Consider the following 26,141-nt stretch of genomic DNA (forward strand, 5'->3'; position numbering starts at 1 on the left):
CCCGTCCATCAGTTATCAGTTCTGTAGATTTCTGCATTTCTTTTTGCCTCATATGAGGCAATGACAATGAGCCGACATGAACGCTGGCAGGTTTACCAGCAGAGACTTTATAAGCATTTTGGTTGGACTCACGTGAAAGAGCACGAGTTTGGAAAAGTGCAACGAACCGCAGCAATAACAAATGTTGGCAAATTCTTTCAAAAACACGAGGAATCTGGTTTTCTTGTGTTAATAAAACATGAATTATAGAAATAAATATTAAGACTGTCAGAAATAAGGCGTTAACGGTGGTAACTAATTTATGTAATTATTGCTTTAATTTTTTAACCGGAATTAAAGCTCTCTCATCCTTCACTCTTCCTGGTGAGAGGGTTAAACACTTCATTTAAAGAAAATAAGAAGAAAAAAAGAAAAAACTGTTTTTCTGCAGGTCTGTACTAATATGCTCCTCCTCCTCCTCCTCCTCTCCCTCTGGTTGTTCCGTGTCCAGCTGTCGGTGATCAGCTGACCGGCTTCTCTGGTGCTAGCACCATTTTTCTTGCTGTGCTTGTTTAATCATGATTAATTAATGTGTAAGCTGTGATTAATCTTATATATACATGTCATGTTTTATAGTTTAACCTATGCTAGGCCACTGAATGACAGTAACAATATATACATCAATGTCTATAATAAATATAATTTACTTAAATTATAAATTTAATAGACTTAATAAAATAAAACAGGTATACGATCGGTACTCTGTATTGGCAGATACCTAAACCCCAGGTATTGGTATCAGTATCGGACAGAAAAACATAGTATTGGAACATCCTTATATAAAAGGTCCCAGAAAGAATTCACCAGGAAATAATTCTGCAGAAAGTCCTCCAGAGGAAACGCCTGATCAAAGTGATAAACATCGGACTTTCCCAGATCAATTACTTATTTTCATCAGAGGATACATCTGGCATAAAGACTTCTCAGTGTTGAAATCATAGATTTAAAAAAACCTGGCAGAAACTGGGAGAAGGGCTCACGTTTGCAGTGCAGGAGCTTTCCCAGCGCTCTAAACAGGAATAAGGAAGCATCTTTCCCTCCAACAACCTGCTGATCTTTGTCCTCTTTTGTCTGCTTTGCCTTCTTCATCCTCTGCTTTGTTCTCGAGACACTTCTTCCCAGAGAGATTCTAGGTTTATCCTTCATCCACAGCAAGTCCTTTTCTATTGACGTGTCTGAGAAGTTACAGAGAGGTTAACTTAGAAAGGCTGAATGATAGAATAACTGTAAATCCTGAATAGACACCACCTCGTCACTGAGTGGAATAACTCTGACCTGCACCACAGAGAAACTGGAGACTGTTGATAGCATTCCGAATATCCCCTGAACTTCCTGAGCACAGTGTTTCAAGTTGTGTCTGATCAGGAATTTGCATCTTTCCACAGCTCTGTCAAAAATAACAAAGAAATGAAACTATATAGAAACAGCAAAAAAAAAAAACTGCATCCAACTAGAATCAGTTATGAGAAATCCTCCCACCTTTCCTGCCTCCAGGGTTGAAATACAGCTCAGGATCTTCATCATCGCAGTTGGAGCTACTGGATTGAAGCTAGAGTGAAAACACAAAACGCCATTCAGGACGGTCCAGTTCACAAAACGCCATTCAGGACGGTCCAGTTCACGAAACCCAGTTCAGGACGGTCCAGTTCACAAAACGCCGTTCAGGACCGTCCAGTTCACAAAACCCCGTTCAGGACGGTCCAGTTCACAAAACGCCGTTCAGGACGGTCCAGTTCACAAAACGCCATTCAGGACGGTCCAGTTCACAAAACCCCGTTCAGGACGGTCCAGTTCACAAAACCCCGTTCAGGACGGTCCAGTTCACAAAACGCCGTTCAGGACGGTCCAGTTCACAAAACACACTTCAGGACGGTCCAGTTCACAAAACGCCGTTCAGGACCGTCCAGTTCACAAAACGCCGTTCAGGACCGTACAGTTCACAAAACGCCATTCAGGACCATCCAGTTCACAAAACCCCGTTCAGGACGGTCCAGTTCAAATCACACAAAGCGGTTCAGGACGGTCCAGTTCAAGTCACGAAACGCCATTCAGGACGGTCCAGTTCACGCCACGAAACGCGGTTCAGGACGGTCCAGTTAAAGTCACACAACGCGGTTCAGGACGGTCCAGTTCAAGTCACGAAACGCCATTCAGGACGGTCCAGTTCAAGTCACACAACGAGGTTCAGGACGGTCCAGTTCAAATCGCACAACGCGGTTCAGGACGGTCCAGTTCAAGTCACGAAACGCCATTCAGGACGGTCCAGTTCAAGTCACACAACGCGGTTCAGGACAGTCCAGTTCACATCACGAAACGCGGTTCAGGACGGTCCAGTTAAAGTCACACAACGTGGTTTAGGACGGTCCAGTTCAAATCACACAACGCGGTTCAGGACGGTCCAATTCAAGTCACGAAACGCCATTCAGGACGGTCCAGTTCAAGTCACACAACGCGGTTCAGGACGGTCCAGTTCAAGTCACGAAACGCCATTCAGGACGGTCCAGTTCAAGTCACACAACGCGGTTCAGGACGGTCCAGTTCACGTCACGAAACGCCGTTCAGGACGGTCCAGTTCACATCACAAAACACGGTTCAGGACGATCCAGTTCACATCACAAAACACGGTTCAGGACGGTCCAGTTCAAGTCACGAAACACCATTCAGGATGGTCCAGTTCAAGTCACGAAACACCATTCAGGATGGTCCAGTTCAAGTCACGAAACACCATTCAGGATGGTCCAGTTCAAGTCACACAACGCGGTTCAGGACGGTCCAGTTCAAGTCACGAAACGCCGTTCAGGACGGTCCAGTTCAAGTCACAAAACGCGGTTAAGGACGGTCCAGTTCACATCACAAAACGCGGTTCAGGACGGTCCAGTTCAAGTCACGAAACGCCATTCAGGACGGTCCAGTTCACGTTCAGTTTGATAAATGAGGCCCCTGGACCCTGCAGCGCATATGGGTCAAACCTGATGCAGCTGATGTTTAGCTCCTCCTGGATCTCTCTGGGGAAAAGAGAGCGCAAGTTGCTGTCCCCACTCCAAGAGTCTGACACAATGAGCACCAGAGGACATCGAGTTGCTGTCACAAACCGCCTGGAAGACATCAGAAGGACACACAACAATCAGCCAAGACGAGGACCAAGCAGTCATGAATCAAATCTTCACCTTTTGAATGGACTGTGGAGACTATGCTGCCAGCTCTGGACCATAAAACCCTCCATCCTTTTGTATTAGACACATAATCTGTTGCACATGTTGATATGTTTCAGCGGTATCCCTTCGCCTCTGATGACGGCAGCCGACGTGGGATCCTATCTTAAACTACAGGCTAAGGAAACATAAATACAGTACGAATGTAATTCACATTGGCAGCAGTGACTCCCAGTTACGCTAATTGGAGATCACTAAAATTAATATTGCTTCAATGTGTGACTTCACCAAAACCACGTAGGACTCGGTAGTTTACTCTGGACATGATAACTCTGACCAGTGACGACATGTTTAGCTGCGTGCCATCCTTCATCTGCTGGTTGTGTAGCTGCTTTCCAGGAAACAAGGTGGGCTTTATAGATAATTTGAGAGCTTTCTGGGGAATATTTGGTCTTTCAGGAGGTGGTATTCATCCCACCTTGGATAGCGCTGCTTTCATATCTGGATTATGGACGATTTTATTAGTCATCTAAGTCTGAATTGAGACCAGGAAGCAGAGTTGCAGTTGAAGGTCCATTTATGCTAGAGGCAGAAGATGGATACGCAGATGGACACTTTTGTGTGTCAGGCATGTTGGATGGTTGTAAACAACTTTATAGCGGTGCATTACCGCCACCAACCAGCGTCTGAAACTGATGCCAGAATGTGGAAGTGACCTCTGAACTCAGCACTGCCCACTAGTGGATGAACTAACTGAACAACCATGGCAAAGTAAAAGATGAATGGAAGTATGAGGGTGACAAAAATGGGCCTTTATGTTTCTCTGCAGCCTGTAACCTACCAGCCCCTCCCTCCAAAACCACATAGTGACTTTCTGCCCCGCCACCTTACTGAGTAATGTCCCATGATGCACTGGGCTCCTCCTTCCTTTTCATCTCTCCGCTCTTAATTTTCCACGTGGAAACATGAGAGTCTCGACATCATTAACATTATTTCCCCTCTTCCCTCTCAGCATATCTTCCTAGATAAAAGTTCTGGTTTCTGATGGTCTCTCTTTCCAGGCGCTGATGGAGATTTTCCTTTCCCATGTCTCCTCATGCAGCTCAGGATGGGGGATTGAATGGAAGTTATGATTTGATACAATCTGTTGTTTTACTTAACTAGGCTATCATTTGTTTCAAACTGGCTTGCATGAACACTGACTGGGTGACAAGGAATCGGTTTCAACTGATTTGTCTACAAAGAGATGACGTAAATTGACGCCTTACAAAGCTGAAATGAATAGAGAAGAAAATCAGATCTTGTTTGAACATGAAAACGGGAAGAGCAGATTTTACCTCAGGATGTAATGCAGACTGCTGGGCTGTCTGTAGAACTGGTTTGGGAAGTCCTGAAACATAGTAAGAACATAAAACATACTTCTGTCTGGATGAAAAAGTCGTTCCAGTCGCCTTTCCTCCGGACAGCTCCTTCTTTCTGAGAGTTAAAAATGTGTTAGACTGTGATTCTGTTCTATCTTTGCCTCAAATGTGTTTACATCGGATCTGCGTCATGTTTCATTCCCCACACTCACTTAATATCATCCTCTCTCTGCCAGCTGGTGAGAGGGAGGAAGAAGAGGACGCAGGGAGAGGACAGAGGCAAGGCAGGAAGCAATAAGTGCATTAAAAACAAACTTTAAAAGAAATGAAATAAAAAAAAAACAAGCTAAAATAAATATACAGTCATCTAAAAATGGAGGTCACTGTAATACTCAAATACTCAACTGGTCTTGACTGCTCTGTGTTAGCTAATTATAGGCCAATTTCTAAGGTTCCTTTTCTTTCCAGAATTTTAGAGAAGATAGTATTTTGCCAATTACAATAATTTTTGGACAGAAATGGCATACTAGAGTTTATCAACTAGGTTTTAAAGGTTTAAAAGAATCTGCATTATTAAAGGACATTAATGACATCTCCCTAGCATGTGATTCAGGTGACTGTTGTTTTGGTTTTGTTTGATTAAACTGCTGCATTTCACACAGTAGATCACAAAATTTTACTTTCCTGCTTCAATCAACTTGTAAATATTCCTGGTACAGCACTTGATTGGTTCAAGTCTTACCTGGTGCACAGGTCCTTCTGTGTCAATATTTTAGACTCTATCATTTTGTGCACCCCTGTCATGACTCCCACAGGGCTCAGTTCTAGGGCCGCTGCTTTTTTCACTGTATTTATTGCCTCTAGGTTCCATCTTAAAGCCTGATTTAGGCTCGCATGACGTCTGCTTGCGGTCGGCTACGGAGTAGCTGATGCTGGTGAGTTTGCTCTCCACGCGAGCGTAGGGGGAACGGGTCGTTTTGGTGTCATGTTGCAGTTTCTCCTCCTAATCTGAAGGTGGCAGCAGTGGTGGTATCGGCCAGTAAGCTTACCAGGTCGGAGTTCAAAACTCACCAGGTCAAAGTTCACTTCAGTTTGGTAGGTATTTCCTTTTTTAAAACAATGTCCTCCAGTACGGTTCAGTGTCTTTATTAGCTTGTGGAATAAAACGAAGAAATAATTCAACCAGCCTCTCATCAACTTGATCCACTGGTTAATGTTTTTAAAAACGGTGGTTACCACACAAATTCAGCGAGAAGACTCAGATATCCGGCAACACAAACTGACCAATCACAAGGGAGGTCCTCTGTAACCGTCAGCGAAGCAGGGGTGCACGTCGAGCCTCTGCAGAGCTACGCCTGACCTATGTTAGATTTCTGTAATAGACTTTATGTTTATGTAGGACAATGTCAGTCCTTATTGCTACGTATGCAGCGTAGCAATGAAGACAGAGAGGACAGAGAGAAGAGAGGACAGACAGAAGAGAGGATAGAGAGAAGAGAGGACAGAGAGAAGAGAGGAAAGAGAGAAGAGAGGACAGAGGACAGAGAAGAGAGGATAGAGAGGACAGAGGACAGAGAAGAGAGGATAGAGAGGACAGAGAGAGGAGAGGACAGAGAAGAGAGGATAGAGAGAGGAGAGGACAGAAAAGACAGGACAGAGAGAGGAGAGGACAGAGAGAAGAGAGGAAAGAGAGAAGAGAGGACAGAGGACAGAGGACAGAGAAGAGAGGATAGAGAGGACAGAGAGGACAGAGGACAGAGAAGAGAGGATAGAGAGGACAGAGAGAGGAGAGGACAGAAAAGACAGGACAGAGAGAGGAGAAGACAGAAAAGACAGGACAGAGAGAGGAGAGGACAGAGAGAAGAGAGGACAGAGAGAAGAGAGGAAAGAGAGAAGAGAGGACAGAGGACAGAGGACAGAGAAGAGAGGATAGAGAGGACAGAGAGGACAGAGGACAGAGAAGAGAGGATAGAGAGGACAGAGAGAGGAGAGGACAGAAAAGACAGGACAGAGAGAGGAGAAGACAGAGAGAAGAGAGGACAGAGAGGGGAGAGGATAGAGAGAAGAGAGGACAGAGAAGAGAGAGGACAGAGAGAACAGAGGACAGAGAGAGGAGAAGCCAGAAAAGACAGGACAGAGAGAAATGAGGACAGAGAGAGGAGAGGACAGAGAGAAGAGAGGACAGAGAGAAGAGAGGACAGAGGGAAGAAAGGACAGAAAAGACAGGACAGAGAGAAGAGAGGACAGAGAAGACAGAAGACAGAGAGAAGAAAGGACAGAAAGACAGGACAGAGAGAAGAGAGGATAGAGAGGACAGAGAGAGGAGAGGACAGAGAAGACAGAGAGAACAGAGGATAGAGAGGACAGAGAGAAGAGAGGACAGAGAAGACAGAAGACAGAGAGAAGAAAGGACAGAAAGACAGGACAGAGAGAAGAGAGGATAGAGAGGACAGAGAGAGGAGAGGACAGAGAAGACAGAGAGAACAGAGGATAGAGAGGACAGAGAGAACAGAGGACAGAGAGAAGAAAGGACAGAAAAGACAGGACAGAGAGAAGAGAAGAGAGGACAGAGAGAGAGGATAGAGAGAACAGAGAGAACAGAGGACAGAGAAGACAGAAGACAGAGGGAAGAAAGGACAGAAAAGACAGGATAGAGAGAAGAGAGGACAGAGAGAAGAGAGGACAGAGAAAACAGAAGACAGAGAGAAGAAAGGACAGAAAAGACAGGATAGAGAGAAGAGAGGACAGAGAGAAGAGAGGACAGAGAAGACAGAAGACAGAGAGAAGAAAGGACAGAAAAGACAGGATAGAGAGAAGAGAGGACAGAGAGCGGAGAAGACAGAGAGAACAGAGGACAGAGAGAAGAGAGGACAGAGAAAGGAGAGGACAGAAAAGACAGGACAGAGAAGACAGAGGACAGAGTGAACCTGGACTTTTAGAGTATCACAAGCTTAAATCTATTATGTAAAAATATACCATTAAACTATTAAACTAGCAGCTACCTATCAGGGCGGCAGAAGTCATGAGTCTCAATGCCCCAAAGTTATTATCAAAATATATAGACTATTATCTAAACTAGAAGACTGAGTCTGTCTTCAAAATGGGAGGCTGACTTATCCAGTAACTTTAATAAAGGTGAATTGTCACAAATATGTTTAAACACCTTTAAAATGACTAAGAATTCAAATATGTAACTGATACAATTCAAAATCAATTCAAACCGGAAAGAGGCCCAGGACATGCTGGACGGACTATATCTCACAGCTGGCCTGGGAATCCTATATTGTTCAGGCCTATTACCAGTCCACAGTAAAAAAGGAAAATAAATTATTTCAAAGTTCCTGATGGGCATCTGCAGCTGAGGAACCTGCTGTCTTATGGTACCGACATGAACAGAACCAATACAACCAGAGAAAACCCTAGAACAGAAGCTTTGGTTGGTGTATTGAACCTACCTCCACCAGTATTAGCTTTCCGTCTGTAGCTCCTCCATCTCCTGCCATCTTCAGACAGTTATATTTGTTAGCTCTGAGGAGAAATTCCTGGAACTGGGCTAACTGTGAGCTGCAGTCGTCTGTCCTCCATATATCTAAAGGATGAAGAAGTAAAGATGCTTTTTTAAAAAACAAACTAACCTGATGGTTAGCACCACAGCCTCACAGCAAGAATGTTGCCGGTTCGAGCCTCGACTGGAGGGGGTTCGAACCTTGGGGGCAGTTGTCTTTCTGTGTTGAGTTTGCATGTTCTACCCGTGTATGCATGGCTTCTCTCCATGTTCTCCACCTTCCTCTCACCATCAAAAGACATGGTGTTAGGTTAACTGGTCTCTCTAAATTCTCCCTAGGAGTGAGTATGTGTGTGCGGTTGTTTGTGACTCCACTGTGACTCCCAGGGTTTCAGATGTCCTATCCACACAATTTCATGATACCACAAATTAAGAGTGCATTCGCACTGGTACTGTTAGCGCCGCTTTAAACAACTGTGGTCCTCTTTCTTGACCAGCCAGGCCCACTGAGATCAAATTGTGGTAAGATGTATTGTCACTTCCTGTCTACCTTGCTTGTTTTCTGTACAGTGCCAACTCTTTTTCTACATTTAAATCACTTTAGTGAAACCTTCTGTATTAGCATGGCTTGTCCTGTACAAAAAAGCTGAACTGATTTGATTCCACTGATAGTCCAGTTTGTGAGGAGCAGTGTGGATGCACATCTGAATTCTAGTTTGGACCAAAGAAGCAAACTCTGGTCTTCTTGAAAATCTGGTCTGGCTTGCTGGCAGACTTTCTAGTAAACCAAAGACAGGAATTGGTGTAGGAAGTGTCATAGTGCAACATGGTGGTTATCTGGCTGCTTCTCCTGCTGCTCATACTAGACAGATTCTGCTGAATAACAGGCCAGGGACCTCATTTCTAAATCTGAGCATTGCAAAGCATACTACAGGTGGCATACGTATGCGGCACACAAAAAATTCCAGATTTATAAACGCGTGCGCACATCCCACGCTTGTTTCAGTTTATAAATCAGAGTCAACTCTAAAGCCGGTGCACATGAGGGAGTGCCTTGCCCCGCCCACATGGTGGCTATAAAAGGTCAAGTGGACGCCAGTAATACATATTCATATCATTTCCATGATTGCTCAGGAGGAAAAAAGAGGATTTCACTGGAATGTGAGACTGAGACCCTGGTGGATCACGTTGGAAAACTAGAACAGGTCAACGCCGTGTCAGAAGGAAGACATGCCGGAGAGGAGGATCAGCTCATATATTCCTTTGTCTTCATCTAAAAAAACGAACATGTACAGATACACCTGAGACTGGTAGCAGTTTATCCATCCATCCATTTTCTGCCGCTTATCCGGAGTCGGGTCGCGGGGGCAGCTGCCTAAGCAGGGAAACCTGCTTCGGCAGACCGACTCCTCTCTCCCCGGCCACATTCACCAGCTCATCCAGAGGGATCCCGAGGCGTTCCCAGGCCAGCCGAGAGAGTGTCCAGCGTGTCCTGGGTCTTCCTCGGGGCCTCTTTCTGGTGGGATGTGCCCGGAACACCTCACCAGGGAGGCGTCCAGGAGGCATCCTAACCAGATGCCCGAGCCACCTCATCTGGCTCCTCTCGATGTGGAGGAGCAGCGACTCTACTCTGAGCCCCTCCTGGATCACCAAGCTTCTCACCCTATCTCTAAGGGAGAGCCCGGCCACCCTGCGGAGAAAACTTATTTCGGCCGCTTGTATTCGTGATCTCGTTCTTTTGGTCACTACCCACAGCTCGTGACCATAGGTGAGGGTAGGAACATAGATCGACCGGTAAATCGTGAGCTTTGCCTTTTGGCTCAGCTCCTTCTTCACCACGACAGACCGATGCAGAGTCCGCATCACTACAGACGCCACACCGATCCACCTGTCAATCTCCCGCTGGTAGCAGTTTATTTAGCGTTAAATAATATTTCTTTCTAGCTCCTGGGTGTTCCAGCTGGGTGGGCGGGGCTGCAGCAGTGGGTGGAGAGGGTGAAGCCAGAGACTCCACCCAGCACCGCAGCAGGCGTGTCCCCAGAGGAATTCCTGCAGGTGCAGAAGGACACTATCACCGCTATTAACCAGGTGGACAAGGAGCTGCAGGAAATAAAGTCTGGAGGGAAACTGGGACAACACTAAAAAGCTTTGTGGAGAAATAAAAACTCCTCTATGTCCTGCAGGTTTAGAGCATCACCAGCAGCGATTCCATCAGGGAAAACGGATGTTGCTGCAAACTGCATTGTTGTGTTTCCTGTTCTCCCCCAGTGTAGGAAAGTTAATGTGATGTTGGGACGAACCAGTGATGCCGTCTAACACGTCTGGCATCACACGGCTGAAGGGTGGCTGTGATATACCCGACCTGGAAGCCGGTTACTCTGGAAGGGGTCGGGTGCCAGAAAACCCAGTTAGCACCTTCAGAGGGACTGGCACGGCTTGGTTCCTCCTGGTATGGCCTGGTTTCTCCTGGTGTGTCTCTGTAATGCCGGCCCAAAGCATCACAGAGGTCTAACAGCATCGCAGAGGTTCGAGGGCACAGCACATGGCAGTCAGAACCGGCTCATGAGCCATGCAGCAAGTCTCTAAAAATCTGCTCACTGGAGACACATCATCCAGCAGTGGCAGATAAGCCATTGTGCATTGGGGAGCCTTTTTACATCCAACCATCAGCATATTTAGGCAGCATACTGCCCGCCTTATTATTTAATAGCTTCAGGTGGGAAACACCCTGATTGTAGCTTAACTGATGAGCATGTTTCCACAGCAACTATGTCATTTTAATAGTAATAATTATTAATCTGTCTGGCACATGTTGTCACCTGATTATTTAGGGTGGATGTATTTTACATCATACAAGTCTTATTTCACAATGACAGAACATATTTTAGAAGCTGAAGTTCTTATTAATAACATACATCTCTGTTTATCTTGTAAATGCAGATTTTTCTTTCCTTTGCAGGAGTATTAATATCAAATGTGCCTCTATTCATTTTTGCAAATAGCGCTAATATATAACATGTAGTGTTAGGTTATATTTGATTTTCCTCAAATGTCTCACATTTCACATCATTTCCTTGGTTTTATTCTGCACCGTTGGAGTCGCAGTTGCCGTGGAGGTAGGAACACTCTCCCACCAAGTTTGGTTTATATAAATCCCACAAGTTGACTATAACTGGCATACGGCAGTTTTTGTACGTACGCCAACTTTAGAAATGAGGCCCCAGATATGAACACAGAGTAAAAACATTGACCAGACTGCATAAACTTGGTGTTGCTCCTTTGTTTACTTGTGGCAAACAAGACGTTTACAGGCCAGTATTCGAGGCGATTTTCTTCTCTCTTGTTGGTCAGCGGACATGTTGAGGAATAGCCTTCCCTAGCAAGCAGTTGTTGTAAATGAAGTCCAGGCATTTTGATCCACAAGCTAGTCTGGTAGGGGGAGTCGTGGCTCAAAAAGGTTGAGAATCACTAGCTTAAAGGGTGCTTAGCTGAAAAAAGACTGAGAAGCACTGGTCTAAGAGATGATGATGTGAAGGTTTCTGCTCACCGTGCTGCCTGCTGCTGTGCAGCTCCAAGGTTGACGGGTTGGTCCATTCCTGAACTCTGACATTCATCTGCAAAGACAAAACCTGGAGTGTTGCAGTCTTTCCGCAGCCTGACGGTCCTGTTAGTATCAAGATGCCACCCTGTAAACAGGAAGTTAAATTTGATTAATCACATGTAATTCTTTTTAAAGAGCCTCTAATGAGGAGTTAACGTCTCTAACAGGACAAGTTTATGTTGCTAAGGTTGACTTTACTGTCACTTCATACACTCTATACTACGATATATGAGCATTTATATTTTGTACTCTGTTCATATCACATGTACTTAGAGTTTGCTGTTCGATTTTTATGCAAATCTATGTTGTTATTTGCATTTTGTCATCATAACTTGTATACAGTCGCCTGGCACTGCTACAAATACGCGACAACATGACCAACTTGGCTGGATGTGCTGAGAATGGATATTCAAAACCATCAACACCATTCCTAACTTCTGTGCCTGCCTATTGCTGGCATCCTGTCTGTGTGTTGCTTTGGGACAGGAAGCATAAGAGATGCAGAAAGAGAGGCGACGTGCGAGTCAAAATCTAAGCTTACTTGGTGTCTAGTTCCTCCAGCATGGGTGATCCAGGCTACTTTAAGGAAATTGCCACAGAATGCGGAGGAGTTGATCTGCATCACCCTCTGCAATACAGCTATGGATGGCTCAAAGTGGCTCTCCTACACACCACTGTCCGCTTCCTTGTTGCCGGCCTGGGGGGATCCAGCAGTGGGAAGGGTTACGTCCGAGTCGTGATGCTCCTCGGACGACTGAACTCCAAGCTGGTGCGTGCAGCCCTGTTAAACACTCGCTCAGTTACAAATAAGACGTTTGTCCTGAACGACTGGATTTACTCATGCTCACGGAGACCTGGCTTATACCAGATGATACCAGCGCTTTCTCCGAGCTCCTCCTCCCTGGCTATTCCTACCTGAGCATGCTGAGAGTGACAAGCTGTGGAGGCAGGCCTGCCACAGTGTACAGGCAGAACATGGGCTGTCGCTTTACCCCGTGCAAGAACTATAGTGGCTTTGAACTGCAGCTATCTCTGGTACAGCTGGGATCCACCACACTGTGTGCTGTTCTATATCATCCCCCTGAATACAATAAGGATTTTATTTCTGGATTTTCTGATTTTACTGCTGTAATAATGCCAAAATATGACTGTTTTCTTATTTGTGAGGACTTACATATACATGTTTGTTGTCCATCCAGCCAACTGGTTAATGACTTTCAAAACCTGTTAACCTCTTTTGATCTAACTCCATCAGTGAATGCCCCCACACACAAGCACGGTGACACACTGGACCACATAATGTTACATGGTCTCCCAATATTTAATATTTATTCAGGAATACTGGACACTTGCATTTCAGAACACCTTTTCATTATATTTGACATCACAGCTCTTTCATCTCCAACTAAATCTCTTGTCCCAGCTTGTAGCCGCCGTACCATCACTTCTACTACAACTGGAGAACTTGCTGCTGCCTTCATGAGCACTGGTTTTTATGCTCAGTGTGAACATGCACCAGAGGATTTTATCTCCTCTTTTTATTCCTCCTGTTCAGAGATTTTGGACTCCGTTGCACCCTTTATGTTGAGGTCCATCAAACCTAAACCATCATCCCTGGTTAAATGACACCACATGGGCCCTGATGAGGGGATGCAGACAGGCTGAATAGAGGTGGAAGAAAGACAAGCTGTGTGTTTCCATGGGCATTCTGAGAGACTGTCTTTCTATCAGTCTGAACAGGGTTCCATTCTGGGCCCTGATCTTTTTTCTTTGGACATGCTGCCGTTGGGTTCTGTGATATCCCATCAGATTGCCTCACTCCATCTGTATGAAGATGATCTACAAATCTATCTGCCGGTTGCCCACAACTCCCCAGACACACACTCCATCCAATTGTGTCTGCATGACATTAAACACTGGCTGTCACAGAACTTCCTCTGTCTGAGTGAGTTGAAGACTGAATTCAAATCTTCTTTGAAGCCTCCAATTCAACAAACATACATCTGACCATCCACCTCAGCCATGCAGTCAGGAATCTTGGAGTGACTTTGGATAATTACCTAAACTTGATAACCAAATAGACTCTATAGTGAGGGAAAGTTTCTTTCAGCTTTCCTGTTGGCCAAAGTCAAACCATTCCTCGGCCATAAGGACCTTGTAAAAATAATCCCTGCCTTTATCAGTTCACATATGGACTATTGCAACGTCCTCTACATTGGAGTAAACCAGGCCTCTCTGCACCGTCTACAGCTCGTGCAGAAAACAGCTGACTGGCTCGTAACCATTATCCATAAACATGACCACATCACTCCTGTCGTGCACTCCCTACACTGGCTCCGGTTCAATTCAGTTCAAAATCCTTCTGTTGGTTTTTTGTTCCACCTTTATCTATTTGACATGCAGACCCCCTGCCCAGCAGAGTTCAGCGCCACTCCAAACAACACCTGCTGGTGGTCCCAAGATCCAGGTGCAAACAGTGGGGTGATTGTATCTTTACAGTAGCAGGGCCGAAACTCTGGAACACTGCCCCTAGAGCTATGCTCCTTCAGGGACCTGGAATTATGTTCCATCAGGGACCTGGAGTTACGCTCCATCAGGGACCTGGAATTATGTTCCATCAGGGACCTGGAGTTACGCTCCATCAGGGACCTGGAATTATGTTCCATCAGGGACCTGGAGTTACGCTCCATCAGGGACCTGGAATTACGCTCCATCAGGGACCTGGAATTACGCTCCATCAGGGACCTGGAATTATGTTTCATCAGGGACCTGGAGTTACGCTCCATCAGGGACCTGGAATTATGTTCCATCAGGGACCTGGAATTATGTTCCATCAGGGACCTGGAGTTACGCTCCATCAGGGACCTGGAATTATGTTCCATCGGGGACCTGGAGTTACGCTTTTTGCGCTTGTATTACTTTTCAGAGCTTTGTGCTCTAGTCTTTCTTGACTTGGTTCCTGGCCAGACTACACTGGTGATGATGCTAGGTAGCTAGTCACCTACCTGCTAGGGGGGGGTTAGGGTTGTACCTGCTAACCCTAACTCCCCATGAAGCCTGTCCATTCGGCTACAGTTACCTGGAGGCAGCTTGCAGTACTGGCCATGGTGCTGGCCTAGCTGTCATCTACCGACAGGATCTGGGGTTGTCCCCCATCTCCATGCCTGCAACATCTTCCTGCGAGTGCATTGCATTTAAATGTAAGCCCCCATGACTGTTCTCCTTATCTATTGACCTCCAAAACCCAACTCTGCTTTCATCCCAGAAATTTCTGATCTCCTCACAACACTCTGTACCACCTCTGCCACTATCAAAATCCTAGAAGATATAAATATTCACGTTGACACTCCCTCTTGTCTATCCAGCTGCCGATTTCCTTCAGCTGCTTGAATCCCTCAACTTAAAGCAACATGTTGATGTCTCCACACACTTGATTTGGTCATCTCTAACTCCGCCTCCATCAGCAATCTACAGGTTTACGATATTAGTGTTTCAGATCACAGGGTAGTGGGGATGGCGCTGGCTTTTCCTTCCCCCCCTTAGGACTTTGGGGTCGGAACCGCGTACGCGAGCCTATACCTGACAATGGGGCGATTTTGCCGTTTTTGGGCCATGTTCGGGCGCACTTTCCCGAGCCCCCCGCGGTCGCAGGGCGGCGTGCCTGGCATCCACGCGTACGTCCGGGTCTCCTCTACGCTACGGGAAGGTCAGGGCACGCGTACCCCCAGGCGGTGACCCCGAAATAAATCGTCAAAGTGGGGAACGCAAACGCAGTTGCGCGCCTCGTCCGCCAGAGGGCAGGCTTCCGGACCGCCATGCATCCCGGAAAGTGGGTTTCCCCTGGACAGGGGGGGCTGAAATTTACAGGACTCGCTCTTGGGACGCCCACGAACCGGGCCGGCGAGTTTCGTGTCCGTGGGAACACGCGGGGCTCGGAAGCGGACCCTCAAAGTTCGAGTACTCCACCCTATAACGGAACATGGGCCGAGTGTTCCGAGCCGCGGACGGCGGCCTCTGGCGGGGCCGTTTCAGAACCGATCGGGCCGAAACTCGCAGGACCCACGCGGGGGATCTCGCCGGACCTGCCCTGCGATTTTCAGCTCCCTAGAGCAAGGCGTTCGCCAGTAATGGTCCGAAAACCTCTCGGCGGCCATCTTGAAAAGTCCGGCCGTTCCGACACATTGACGGAAGGACAGGGGCTATGGCGAGCTCATTTCTGGACAGATTGGTCTGAAATCAGTGTGGCCGTGTGACTGGACCTCCTGGACCCTGTGTGTGGAGTTTCAGCTTTCTACGTGACCGTAGGACTACGCTAGGTCCGTGTACACGAAGTGGACCTAAGGCTGCCACTTGTAAAGTCCTCAGCCGTGTACACCAGTTTCTGTTGGACATAACGGTGGACATATGTGAACGGATCGATCTGAAATTAAAGTCACACAAGCACGGGGGGATGCTGAACACATATCTGGAGTTTCATCCATTTCTGTCCAGGAGAAATTTATTTATTTGCTCCAACGTGACGGCCTCCATCTTGCATCCAAGTCATCTCCAAAGTGCATTTAACGATCTTTTTCTACAGGTCTGATCCTCACCAAACTTCACACACCTGTTGGGAATAGTTCAAGGACCCCAAATATTAATTCCCATCCATTTCGGATCATGTTTGGGGAAGTTATGACCTCTTGTACACGGGTGAGACTTGACATTGAAACGTCAGGTCCAGTTGGTGGACAGCGGCTATAACTCGGTCATTTCTGGACAGATCGGTATGAAATCAGTGTGGCCGTGTGAGTGGACCTCCAGGAGTCTGAATCTGGAGTTTCAGCTTTCTACGTGCACGTACGGCCGAGTTATAATCGTGTCCTTGAACTCGACCTGAGTTTGAATGGCAAGTATCAGACGTGTACACCTGTTTCAAAGTGTCATAACTGGACTGTACTTTGTCCGATTTGTTTCAAACTTGGAGCACTTGTTTGGCCTTCAACAAGGACCTTAAATATTAATTCCCATCCATTTCGGAGCATATTTGGGGAAGTTATGACCTCTTGTACACGGGTGAGACTTTGCGTTAAAACGTCAGGTGGAGTTGGTGGACAGCGGCTATAACTCGGTCATTTCTGGACAGATCGGTATGAAATCGGTGTGACAGACTCTTTGGATGTTGGGGAAGGCCTGTCATTTTTTTCATAATTTTCTGACCGGCGGTTTTGCCGTTACAAGCCCGACTTGGTCGACCGGGGACCAGCGGAGGAGGCTGGCCGGCATCAGAGCACTTTGCAGCGGGTAGAAGGCTGAGGAATGCTCGGGACCGCGTCCGGAGGCCACAGCGCAGGCATTTCCGAACGGATCGAGCTGAAATCGGTGTGACAGACTCTTTGGATGTTGGGGAAGGCCTGTCATTTTTTTCATAATTTTCTGACCGGCGGTTTTGCCGGTACAAGCCCGACTTGGTCGACCGGGGACCAGCGGAGGAGGCTGGCCGGCATCAGAGCACTGTGCAGCGGGTAGAAGGCTGAGGAACGCTCGGGCCCGCTTCAGAGACCACAGCGCAGGCATTTCTGCACGGATCGAGCTGAAATCGGTGTGACAGACTCTTTGGATGTTGGGGAAGGCCTGTCATTTTTTTCATAATTTTCTGACCGGCGGTTTTGCCGTTACAAGCCCGACTTTGTCGACCGGGGAGCAGCGGAGGAGGCTGGCCGGCATCAGAGCACTGTGCAGCGGGTAGAAGGCTGAGGAATGCTCGGGCCCGCTTCAGAGACCACAGCGCAGGCATTTCTGCACGGATCGAGCTGAAATCGGTGTGACAGACTCTTTGGATGTTGGGGAAGGCCTGTCATTTTTTTCATAATTTTCTGACCGGCAGTTTTGCCGTTACAAGCCCGACTTGGTCGACCGGGGACCAGCGGAGGAGGCTGGCCGGCATCAGAGCACTGTGCAGCGGGTAGAAGGCTGAGGAACGCTCGGGCCCGCTTCAGAGACCACAGCGCAGGCATTTCTGCACGGATCGAGCTGAAATCGGTGTGACAGACTCTTTGGATGTTGGGGAAGGCCTGTCATTTTTTTCATAATTTTCTGACCGGCGGTTTTGCCGTTACAAGCCCGACTTTGTCGACCGGGGAGCAGCGGAGGAGGCTGGCCGGCATCAGAGCACTGTGCAGCGGGTAGAAGGCTGAGGAATGCTCGGGCCCGCTTCAGAGACCACAGCGCAGGCATTTCTGCACGGATCGAGCTGATATTGATATCACACACTCAGGGGTCTCAACTGAGTCAGCCTATCAAGTTTCAGCCCCCTGGGACAAAGTCTGACCAAGTTACAGCCCGTGTCCTCCACCTGGAACTGTAAGCCAATATCCAATTTCAGGTGGAGGACACGGGCTGTAACTTGGTCAAACATGGTCCCAGGAGGCTGAAACTCGTTAGGTGGGCTCGGGGGAGCCCACTGAGTGTGTGGTATCAGTTTCAGCACGATATCTTAAGAAATGACCCAGTTACAGCCCGTGTCCACCACCTGGAACTGTAACCCAATGTGCAGTTCCAGGTGGAGGACACGGGCCAGAACCGGCTCATATCTCCACGGATCGAGCTGAAATCAGTGTCACACAAGCACGGGCTGTAACTTGGTCAAACATGGTCCCAGGAGGCTGAAACTCACTAGGTGGACTCAGGGGAGTCCCCTGAGTGTGTCATATCAGTTTCAGCCCGATATCTTAAAAGATGACCGAGTTACAGCCCGTGTCCTCCACCTGGAACTGTAAGCCAATGTGCAATTCCAGGTGGAGGACACGGGCTGTAACTTGGTCAAACATGGTCCCAGGAGGCTGAAACTCGCTGGGGGGGCTCATGTACGTCCCCTGAGTGTGTGATATCAGTTTCAGCCCGATATCTTCATAAATGACCGAGTTACAGCCCGTGTCCTCCACCTGGAACTGTAAGCCAATGTGCAGTTCCAGGTGGAGGACACGGGCCAGAACCGGCTCATATCTCCACGGATCGAGCTGAAATCAGTGTCACACAAGCACGGGGGGTTTGGGAACATAAATCTGGAGTGTCATCCATTTCTGTCCAGGAGAAATTTATTTATTTGATCGAACGTGACGGCCTCCATCTTGCATTAAAGTCATCTCCAAAGTGCATTTAACGATCTTTTTCTGCTGGTCTGATCCTCACCAAACTTCACACACTTGTTGGGAATAGTTCAAGGACCCCAAATATTAATTTTCATCCATTTTGGTTCAGATTTGGGGAAGTTATGGCCTTGTGTACTCGGCTAATACTTTAACATTGAGGTCCGGTTCCAGGTCGAGGACAGAGGCCAGAACTTGGTCAAACATGGTCCCAGGAGGCTGAAACTCGCTAGGTGGACTCAGGGGAGTCCACTGAGTGTGTGGTATGAGTTTCAGCACAATATCTTCATAAATGACCAAGTTACAGCCCGTGTCCTCCACCTGGAACTGTAAGCCAATGTCAAGTTCCAGGTGGTGGACACGGGCTGTAACTTGGTCATTTATGAAGATATCGTGCTGAAACTGATACCACACACTCAGGGGACGTAGATGAGCCCCCCCCAGCGAGTTTCAGCCTCCTGGGACCATGAATGACCAAGTTACAGCCCGTGTCCACCACCTGGAACTGCAACCCAATGTCCAGTTCCAGGTCGAGGACATGGGCCAGAACCGGCTCATTTCTCCACGGATCGAGCTGAAATCAGTGTGACACAAGCACGGGGGGTTTGGGAACATAAATCTGGAGTTTCATCCATTTCTGTCCAGGAGAAATTTATTTATTTGATCGAACGTGACGGCCTCCATCTTGCATTAAAGTCATCTCCAAAGTGCATTTAACGATCTTTTTCTGCTGGTCTGATCCTCACCAAACTTCACACACTTGTTGGGAATAGTTCAAGGACCCCAAATATTAATTTTCATCCATTTTGGTTCAGATTTGGGGAAGTTATGGCCTTGTGTACTCGGCTAATACTTTAACATTGAGGTCCGGTTCCAGGTCGAGGACAGAGGCCAGAACTTGGTCAAACATGGTCCCAGGAGGCTGAAACTCGCTAGGTGGACTCAGGGGAGTCCACTGAGTGTGTGGTATGAGTTTCAGCACGATATCTTCATAAATGACCAAGTTACAGCCCGTGTCCTCCACCTGGAACTGTAAGCCAATGTCCAATTCCAGGTGGAGGACAGGGGCTGTAACTTGGTCAAACATGGTCCCAGGAGGCTGAAACTCGCTGGGGGGGCTCATGTACGTCCCCTGAGTGTGTGATATCAGTTTCAGCACGATATCTTCATAAATGACCGAGTTACAGCCCGTGTCCACCACCTGGAACTGGACATTGGGTTCCAATTCCAGGTGGTGGACACGGGCTGTAACTTGGTCACACATGGTCCCAGGAGGCTGAAACTCGCTAGGTGGACTCAGGGGAGTCCACTGAGTGTGTGGTATGAGTTTCAGCACGATATCTTCATAAATGACCGAGTTACAGCCCGTGTCCACCACCTGGAACTGAACATTGGGTTCCAATTCCAGGTGGTGGACACGGGCTATAACTCGGTCACACATGGTCCCAGGAGGCTGAAACTCGCTGGGGGGGCTCATCTACGTCCCCTGAGTGTGTGGTATCAGTTTCAGCCCGATATCTTCATAAATGACCGAGTTACAGCCCGTGTCCACCACCTGGAACTGGACATTGGGTTCCAATTCCAGGTGGTGGACACGGGCTGTAACTTGGTCACACATGGTCCCAGGAGGCTGAAACTCGCTGGGTGGACTAAGGGGAGTCCCCTGAGTGTGTGGTATGAGTTTCAGCCCGATATCTTCATAAATGCCCCAGTTATAGCCCCTGTACTCGACCTGCACCTGAGTCCCAATGTCAAGGTATTAGTCGTGGACGCAGATTTTCAAACTGGCCTAGCTCGGTCATTTTTAATGCTAGAGACCTGGGATTTGAATGAGGGGTTCCTGGGGGCCTTGGGAACACGTGGGCGGTGATGAAACAAAGTCAAAGTGTTTTAAAACTTGCAACACTTTGAGATCAGTTTCCATTGGCGGCCATGTTGTTTACATGTGTGTGGAAGCCTGGCGCGTTGCGCACGCACGAGTTAGCTTCACCCTCCCAACGCACACTCGTAGGGCATGTCCTTGGGGATTACTGACCCGAGTTTGGGGTCTCCAGACCCTTCCCGGGCCCAGATATTTAGATGTGTGTTTCCTCCCATACTTTAACATGGAGGCCTGTTTTCTGCAGTATGAAACGGGCTGGCGTTCGGCGCACGAATGATTTGGCGTCACCCTCCCAACGCACCCTCGTAGGGCATGTCCTTAGGTATTACTGACCCAAGTTTGGGGTCTCCAGACCCTTCCCGGGCCCAGATATTTAGATGTGTGTTTTTCCTCCCATACTTTAACATGGAGGCCTGAGGCCTGTTTTCTGCAGTGAGAAACGGGCTGGCGTTCGGCGCACGCACGAGTTAGCTTCACCCTCCCAACGCACCCTTGTAGGGCATGTCCCCAGGGATTACTGACCCAAGTTTGGGGTCTCCAGACCCTTCCCAGGCCCAGATATTTAGATGTGTGTTTCCTAACATGGAGGCCTAAGGCCTGTTTTCTGCAGTGAGAAACGGGCTGGCGTTCAGCGCACGAACGATTTGGCGTCACCCTCCCAACGCACCCTTGTAGGGCATGTCCCCAGGGATTAGTGACCCGAGTTTGGGGTCTCTAGCCCCTTCCCGGGTCGAGATATTTAGATGTGTGTTTCCTGCCATACTTTAACATGGAGGCCTGAGGCCTGTTTTCTGGAGTGAGAAACAGGCTGGCGTTCGGCGCACGCACGAGTTAGCTTCACCCTCCCAATGCACAGTCGTAGGGCATGTCCTTAGGGATTACTGACCCGAGTTTGGGGTCTCTAGCCCCTTCGAGGGCCGCGTACGACCCCGGCACGGGGCGACCCTAGTCGTCCATGGGATTACAATGGAGCGGTTTCGGGGGTCCTGCGCGGCCCCCGAGGGTCCGAGAGGCCCCAGATTCGGCGTGGGCGTGCGCCTGGGCCTCCTCTACAATTCCTGAAAGTTTTGGGGCGCACAGCGCCCCCGAAAAAATTTCCCCCCCCTTTTCACCCCAAAAAACCTCAGGGCTTCTTCCGCTCTAAGAGTCTGAGAGGATTTTTTGGAAAGTTTTTGACATGGGGGCAAAAAATTTTCGGCGCTGCGCGCCGCGACACAGCTTCAGTATGTTGTTCGGGGGGCCGCCCCGCACGCGTTCCAGGCGTCCCCGGGCCGCTGCGACGCACGGCGTGCCCGCGGGAGGCCGTCCACGTGTCTATAATAATGAATGGGTGTTGTCGGTAGGGTACCGTCAATGGGAAATGCATTGGACGTGGACGCTTATTTTTTTGGACAAATTTTGTCCAATTTTCACCAAATTTGGACCGCTGGCCCTTTCTCCAAGTCCCCTGTCAGAATCCCAGAGCTGGGGGCCCCAAACCCTCCCCGAGGCTACTTCCTTTTCCGAGCGTGCTAGCGTCGCCGCGGCAACGGCGGCCCGCTCGGCACGCCCCCCCGATGACCCCTGTCCAGTTTGACCCCGATGGGACCCAGAACCAAAAAGTTATGGCCTTCTTTGTTAAGTAGGTGAAAGGTCAAATCAATTAAACAGTGCCAGCTGCATTGAATCTGTGCTTTGGAGGGGATTCGGAGGGGCAGATTTTTGACGCCCCCCATCTCGGGCCCCGAGGGTCGAAACCACCCCAAATCGCCTGGGGACCTCGGGACAACAGATGCGCACTGGTTGGCGCATTTTTGGCTCGGGGTGCCCCGGGGTGCCCCTTTGCCCCGCATTTTTTTCGGGCTCCAAAGGGCCTCCCGGTGGTAGCAGGAGCCCGTGTCAAGCGATCTGAGGTGGTTCCAGACGTCTGGGACCGAGGGGCCCCGAAATACGCAGGTTCAAAGCTTCGTTTCCCTTACTAAATGCATTGCTCGCGTACGCCTTTTCTCTTCTTCCGACGCCCGTTTCTCCGGTTGAGAAGGTCCGGGGGGGCTGGCGTTTGGTAGGCAGCATCGCGGGGGTGGCCCGAACAGGAATCCGAGGTCAAACGGGACCCCGGACCACTTTTGGCCAAAAGTTGCTCGGATCGAGCTGCTGTCGCTAGGGGGCGCTCTCAGCGTTCCCCGGAGGGTGCCCTGCGAACGGCGGCCCGATCGGAGCACTTTTGGGCAAAATGTCACCTCGCGTACACAAATTCCAGTTCGTGGACAGCCGGACCCCTCCCGTCCACAACCGAGGGACCTGGGCTACAGTTCCAGTTCGCGGACAGAAATTCCAGTTCGCGGACAGAAATTCCAGTTCGTGGACACCGGGACCCCTCCCCGTGGACAACCGAGGGTCCTGGGCTACAGTTCCAGTTCGCGGACAGAAATTCCAGTTCGCGGACAGAAATTCCAGTTCGTGGACACCGGGACCCCTCCCCGTGGACAACCGAGGGTCCTGGGCTACAGTTCCAGTTCGCGGACAGAAATTCCAGTTCGCGGACAGAAATTCCAGTTCGTGGACACCGGGACCCCTCCCCGTGGACAACCGAGGGTCCTGGGCTACAGTTCCAGTTCGCGGACAGAAATTCCAGTTCGCGTACACAAATTCCAGTTCGTGGACACCCGGACCCCTCCCCGCACCTCCCCCGGACCCCTCCCATCAAAAGCCGGGGGTCCCGCGCTACCTTTACAGTTCGCGCACACAAATTCCAGTTCGTGGACACCCGGACCCCTCCCCGGGACCCCTCCCATCAAAAGCCGGGGGTCTGGGGTCTCGATTACAGGTCGTGTACGCATATTCCACATCGGGGACATGAAATCATTGCACGTGTACACAAATTCCAGTTCGTGGACACCCGGACCCCTCCCCGGGACCCCTCCCATCAAAAGCCGGGGGTCTGGGGTCTCCATTACAGGTCGTGTACGCATATTCCACATCGGGGACACGAAATCATTGCACGTGTACACTAATTCCAGTTCGTGGACCCCCTGATCAAAAGCCAGGGGTCTGGGGTCTCCGTTACAGGTCGTGTACGCATATTCCACATCGGGGACACGAAATCATTGCACGTGTACACTAATTCCAGTTCGTGGACCCCCTGATCAAAAGCCAGGGGTCTGGGGTCTCGATTACAGGTCGTGTACGCATATTCCACATCGGGGACATGAAATCATTGCACGTGTACACAAATTCCAGTTCGTGGACACCCGGACCCCTCCCCGGGACCCCTCCCATCAAAAGCCGGGGGTCTGGGGTCTCCATTACAGGTCGTGTACGCATATTCCACATCGGGGACACGAAATCATTGCACGTGTACACTAATTCCAGTTCGTGGACCCCCTGATCAAAAGCCAGGGGTCTGGGGTCTCAATTACAGGTCGTGTACGCATATTCCACATCGGGGACACGAAATCATTGCTCGTGTACGCGTATTGCAGTTCGAGGACGCTCGGGGGTCTCGGGTCATTGACCGTGGACACAAACTCCAGTCCAGGGACAGGAATCATTGACCGCGTACACAAATTCCAGTTCGCGTCACCGTGGAGCTCTGTCGCCCCCTATTGATCTGTCCACGAGTCAGGGACGTGTCCCGAAAACGCCAAAAAGTGTACACGAGCTCGATGACAAATCGATTTGTCTCCGTTCCGTGGACAAACCCGTGCACGGCTTGGAAAAGTCCATTCATTTTATAAGGGAAAGTGCCAAAAACGGCCTAAATTCCCTTACCATAAGTTAGTCCTCCGGGGTCTGTCTTCTTAAATGTTGGGGTGAAAATCCCAAAGAGGTCCATTTTGCTGACAGCCTTTTCAGTTACGGTGTAAATCAAAAGTCTTCCAGGATTGTCCATTCCTTGATATTATCTACCTATTTGAATAGTAGGGGTTCTGACGGTTGTTTTGATACCCCATATGCGCAGGATTAATAAAAGATTGGCTCTGAAATTGAAAGAAGAAGCCGATTTCCGAAATCGGTGTAGCATGATGGGTAATTTTCCTTTATTTGGCTATAACTTTCGTTTAGTTGGTGCTGGAGCTATCAAATTTGGGGAAAAGTTATTAGATCTTTCAGTGTTTGTAACTGGGGAAGAAAATCTGCAATTTGACTGGACGGGAGAGAATGGAATGCTGGGTAAATCCCTTGGTCCTCCGTGATGTTGTGGGTTAGTCATCCAGGCAGGTTGTTTGAACGTCTGGGATCATAAGTGGAGGTGGCATGCATTTGGTGATAAGGAATGTGTGTCACCTGGTCCAGGACCTTCACCGTTGTAACTTGTGGTCGCGTCAACATCCATGTAGAAGGTTGTAATGAGTTGTTACAGGAGACCTGGAAATTCAGCCACGTCCAGTGATGGAGCATTGAATAAGGAATGAAATAATTGCAACTGGGGAATCCAGGGCAATATCCAGAAAAAGTCCCGCAGAAAAGTGGCGAGGAGTTCCTAAAATGTTGTGGGGTACAAGATCGTGAAAAAAGGCTCTCGACATGAATATTGAGAAGTGGCAGGGGTTTGGTTTCAAGATCCATTTCAAGATCCCAATAGAGGGTGATGAGATTTCCACTGAAAAGTGGCAAAGAGATGGTGTGTTGGGTCCAAGATGACTGTAAGGTTCTGATTGGGTAATTTCCAGTGGATGCTTCAAGAAGTGGATAAGGAGCCTGTGACCGTCCGTCTTCAAGATGTTGTGATTCCAAATGAGTTTGTTTTTATGTTGGAAACTGGAATTCAGCTTCAGAAGATGTTCAGGTTTTGGAGCTTGTTGGAGATGAGTCTCACTCTTCCATTTCTTCAAGATGTTGTGATTCCAAATGAGTTTGTTTTTATGTTGGAAACTGGAATTCAGCTTCAGAATATGTTCAGGTTTTGGAACTTGTTGGAGATGAGTCTCACTCTTCCATTTCTTCAAGATGTTGTGATTCCAAATGAGTTTGTTTTTATGTTGGAAACTGGAATTCCGCTTCAGAAGATGTTCAGGTTTTGGAGCTTGTTGGAGATGAGTCCCACTCTTCCATTTCTTCAAGATGTTGTGATTCCAAATGAACTTGTTTTTATGTTGGAAACTGGAATTCAGCTTCAGAAGATGTTCAGGTTTTGGAGCTTGTTGGAGATGAGTCCCATTGTTCCATTGGTGAATGGCATGAAGGTCATGTAGAGCAAAGATGAGGGTGAGGAATCAGAGTGAGGAAGTGGAAAAGGAATTACCAAGGAGCAGTGATGGGGAATGTGACTACATCTCAACCAACACCGTGCCGGACTAGGCATTCCTTGGCTCCCCCCTCCCCCCTCCAAGAGTAAGGAGGGAGGGCGGAAGGAGATCGGAGAGAAAGAAAGAGATGGACTCCCTTTGAGTTGAAGAGACCTGGTTGTCCGAAGGCACAGGCTGGTTAGGGATTGGCGTCTTTTCTCGATGACTCCCCCTGAATCAGCAAAATAACCGAAACAGTTTGGATAG

General features: G+C 48.6%; 1 protein-coding gene and 1 long non-coding RNA gene across 2 annotated transcripts in view; one reads left to right on the plus strand and one right to left on the minus strand.

Moving 5' to 3' along the window:
- Window positions 1-26,141, minus strand: part of rad17 (RAD17 checkpoint clamp loader component) — a 96,753-nt gene that overhangs the window by 45,353 nt on the left and 25,259 nt on the right. Inside the window, exons 5-11 of the mRNA XM_041998643.1 lie at window positions 11,605-11,743; window positions 8,008-8,141; window positions 4,529-4,581; window positions 3,009-3,134; window positions 1,519-1,588; window positions 1,315-1,426; window positions 1,020-1,214 (exon numbers count right to left, since the gene is read on the minus strand). Coding sequence (XP_041854577.1) covers window positions 1,020-1,214; window positions 1,315-1,426; window positions 1,519-1,588; window positions 3,009-3,134; window positions 4,529-4,581; window positions 8,008-8,141; window positions 11,605-11,743 — 829 coding nt within the window. The remainder of the gene's footprint in view (window positions 1-1,019; window positions 1,215-1,314; window positions 1,427-1,518; window positions 1,589-3,008; window positions 3,135-4,528; window positions 4,582-8,007; window positions 8,142-11,604; window positions 11,744-26,141) is intronic.
- Window positions 16,387-17,950, plus strand: LOC121648486. The gene is made up of 3 exons (XR_006011990.1): window positions 16,387-16,424; window positions 16,558-16,559; window positions 17,891-17,950. It is a non-coding gene; the product is annotated as an uncharacterized LOC121648486 (long non-coding RNA).

Source organism: Melanotaenia boesemani, chromosome 11 (genome assembly GCF_017639745.1).
Source record: "Melanotaenia boesemani isolate fMelBoe1 chromosome 11, fMelBoe1.pri, whole genome shotgun sequence".
NCBI lineage: Eukaryota > Metazoa > Chordata > Actinopteri > Atheriniformes > Melanotaeniidae > Melanotaenia > Melanotaenia boesemani.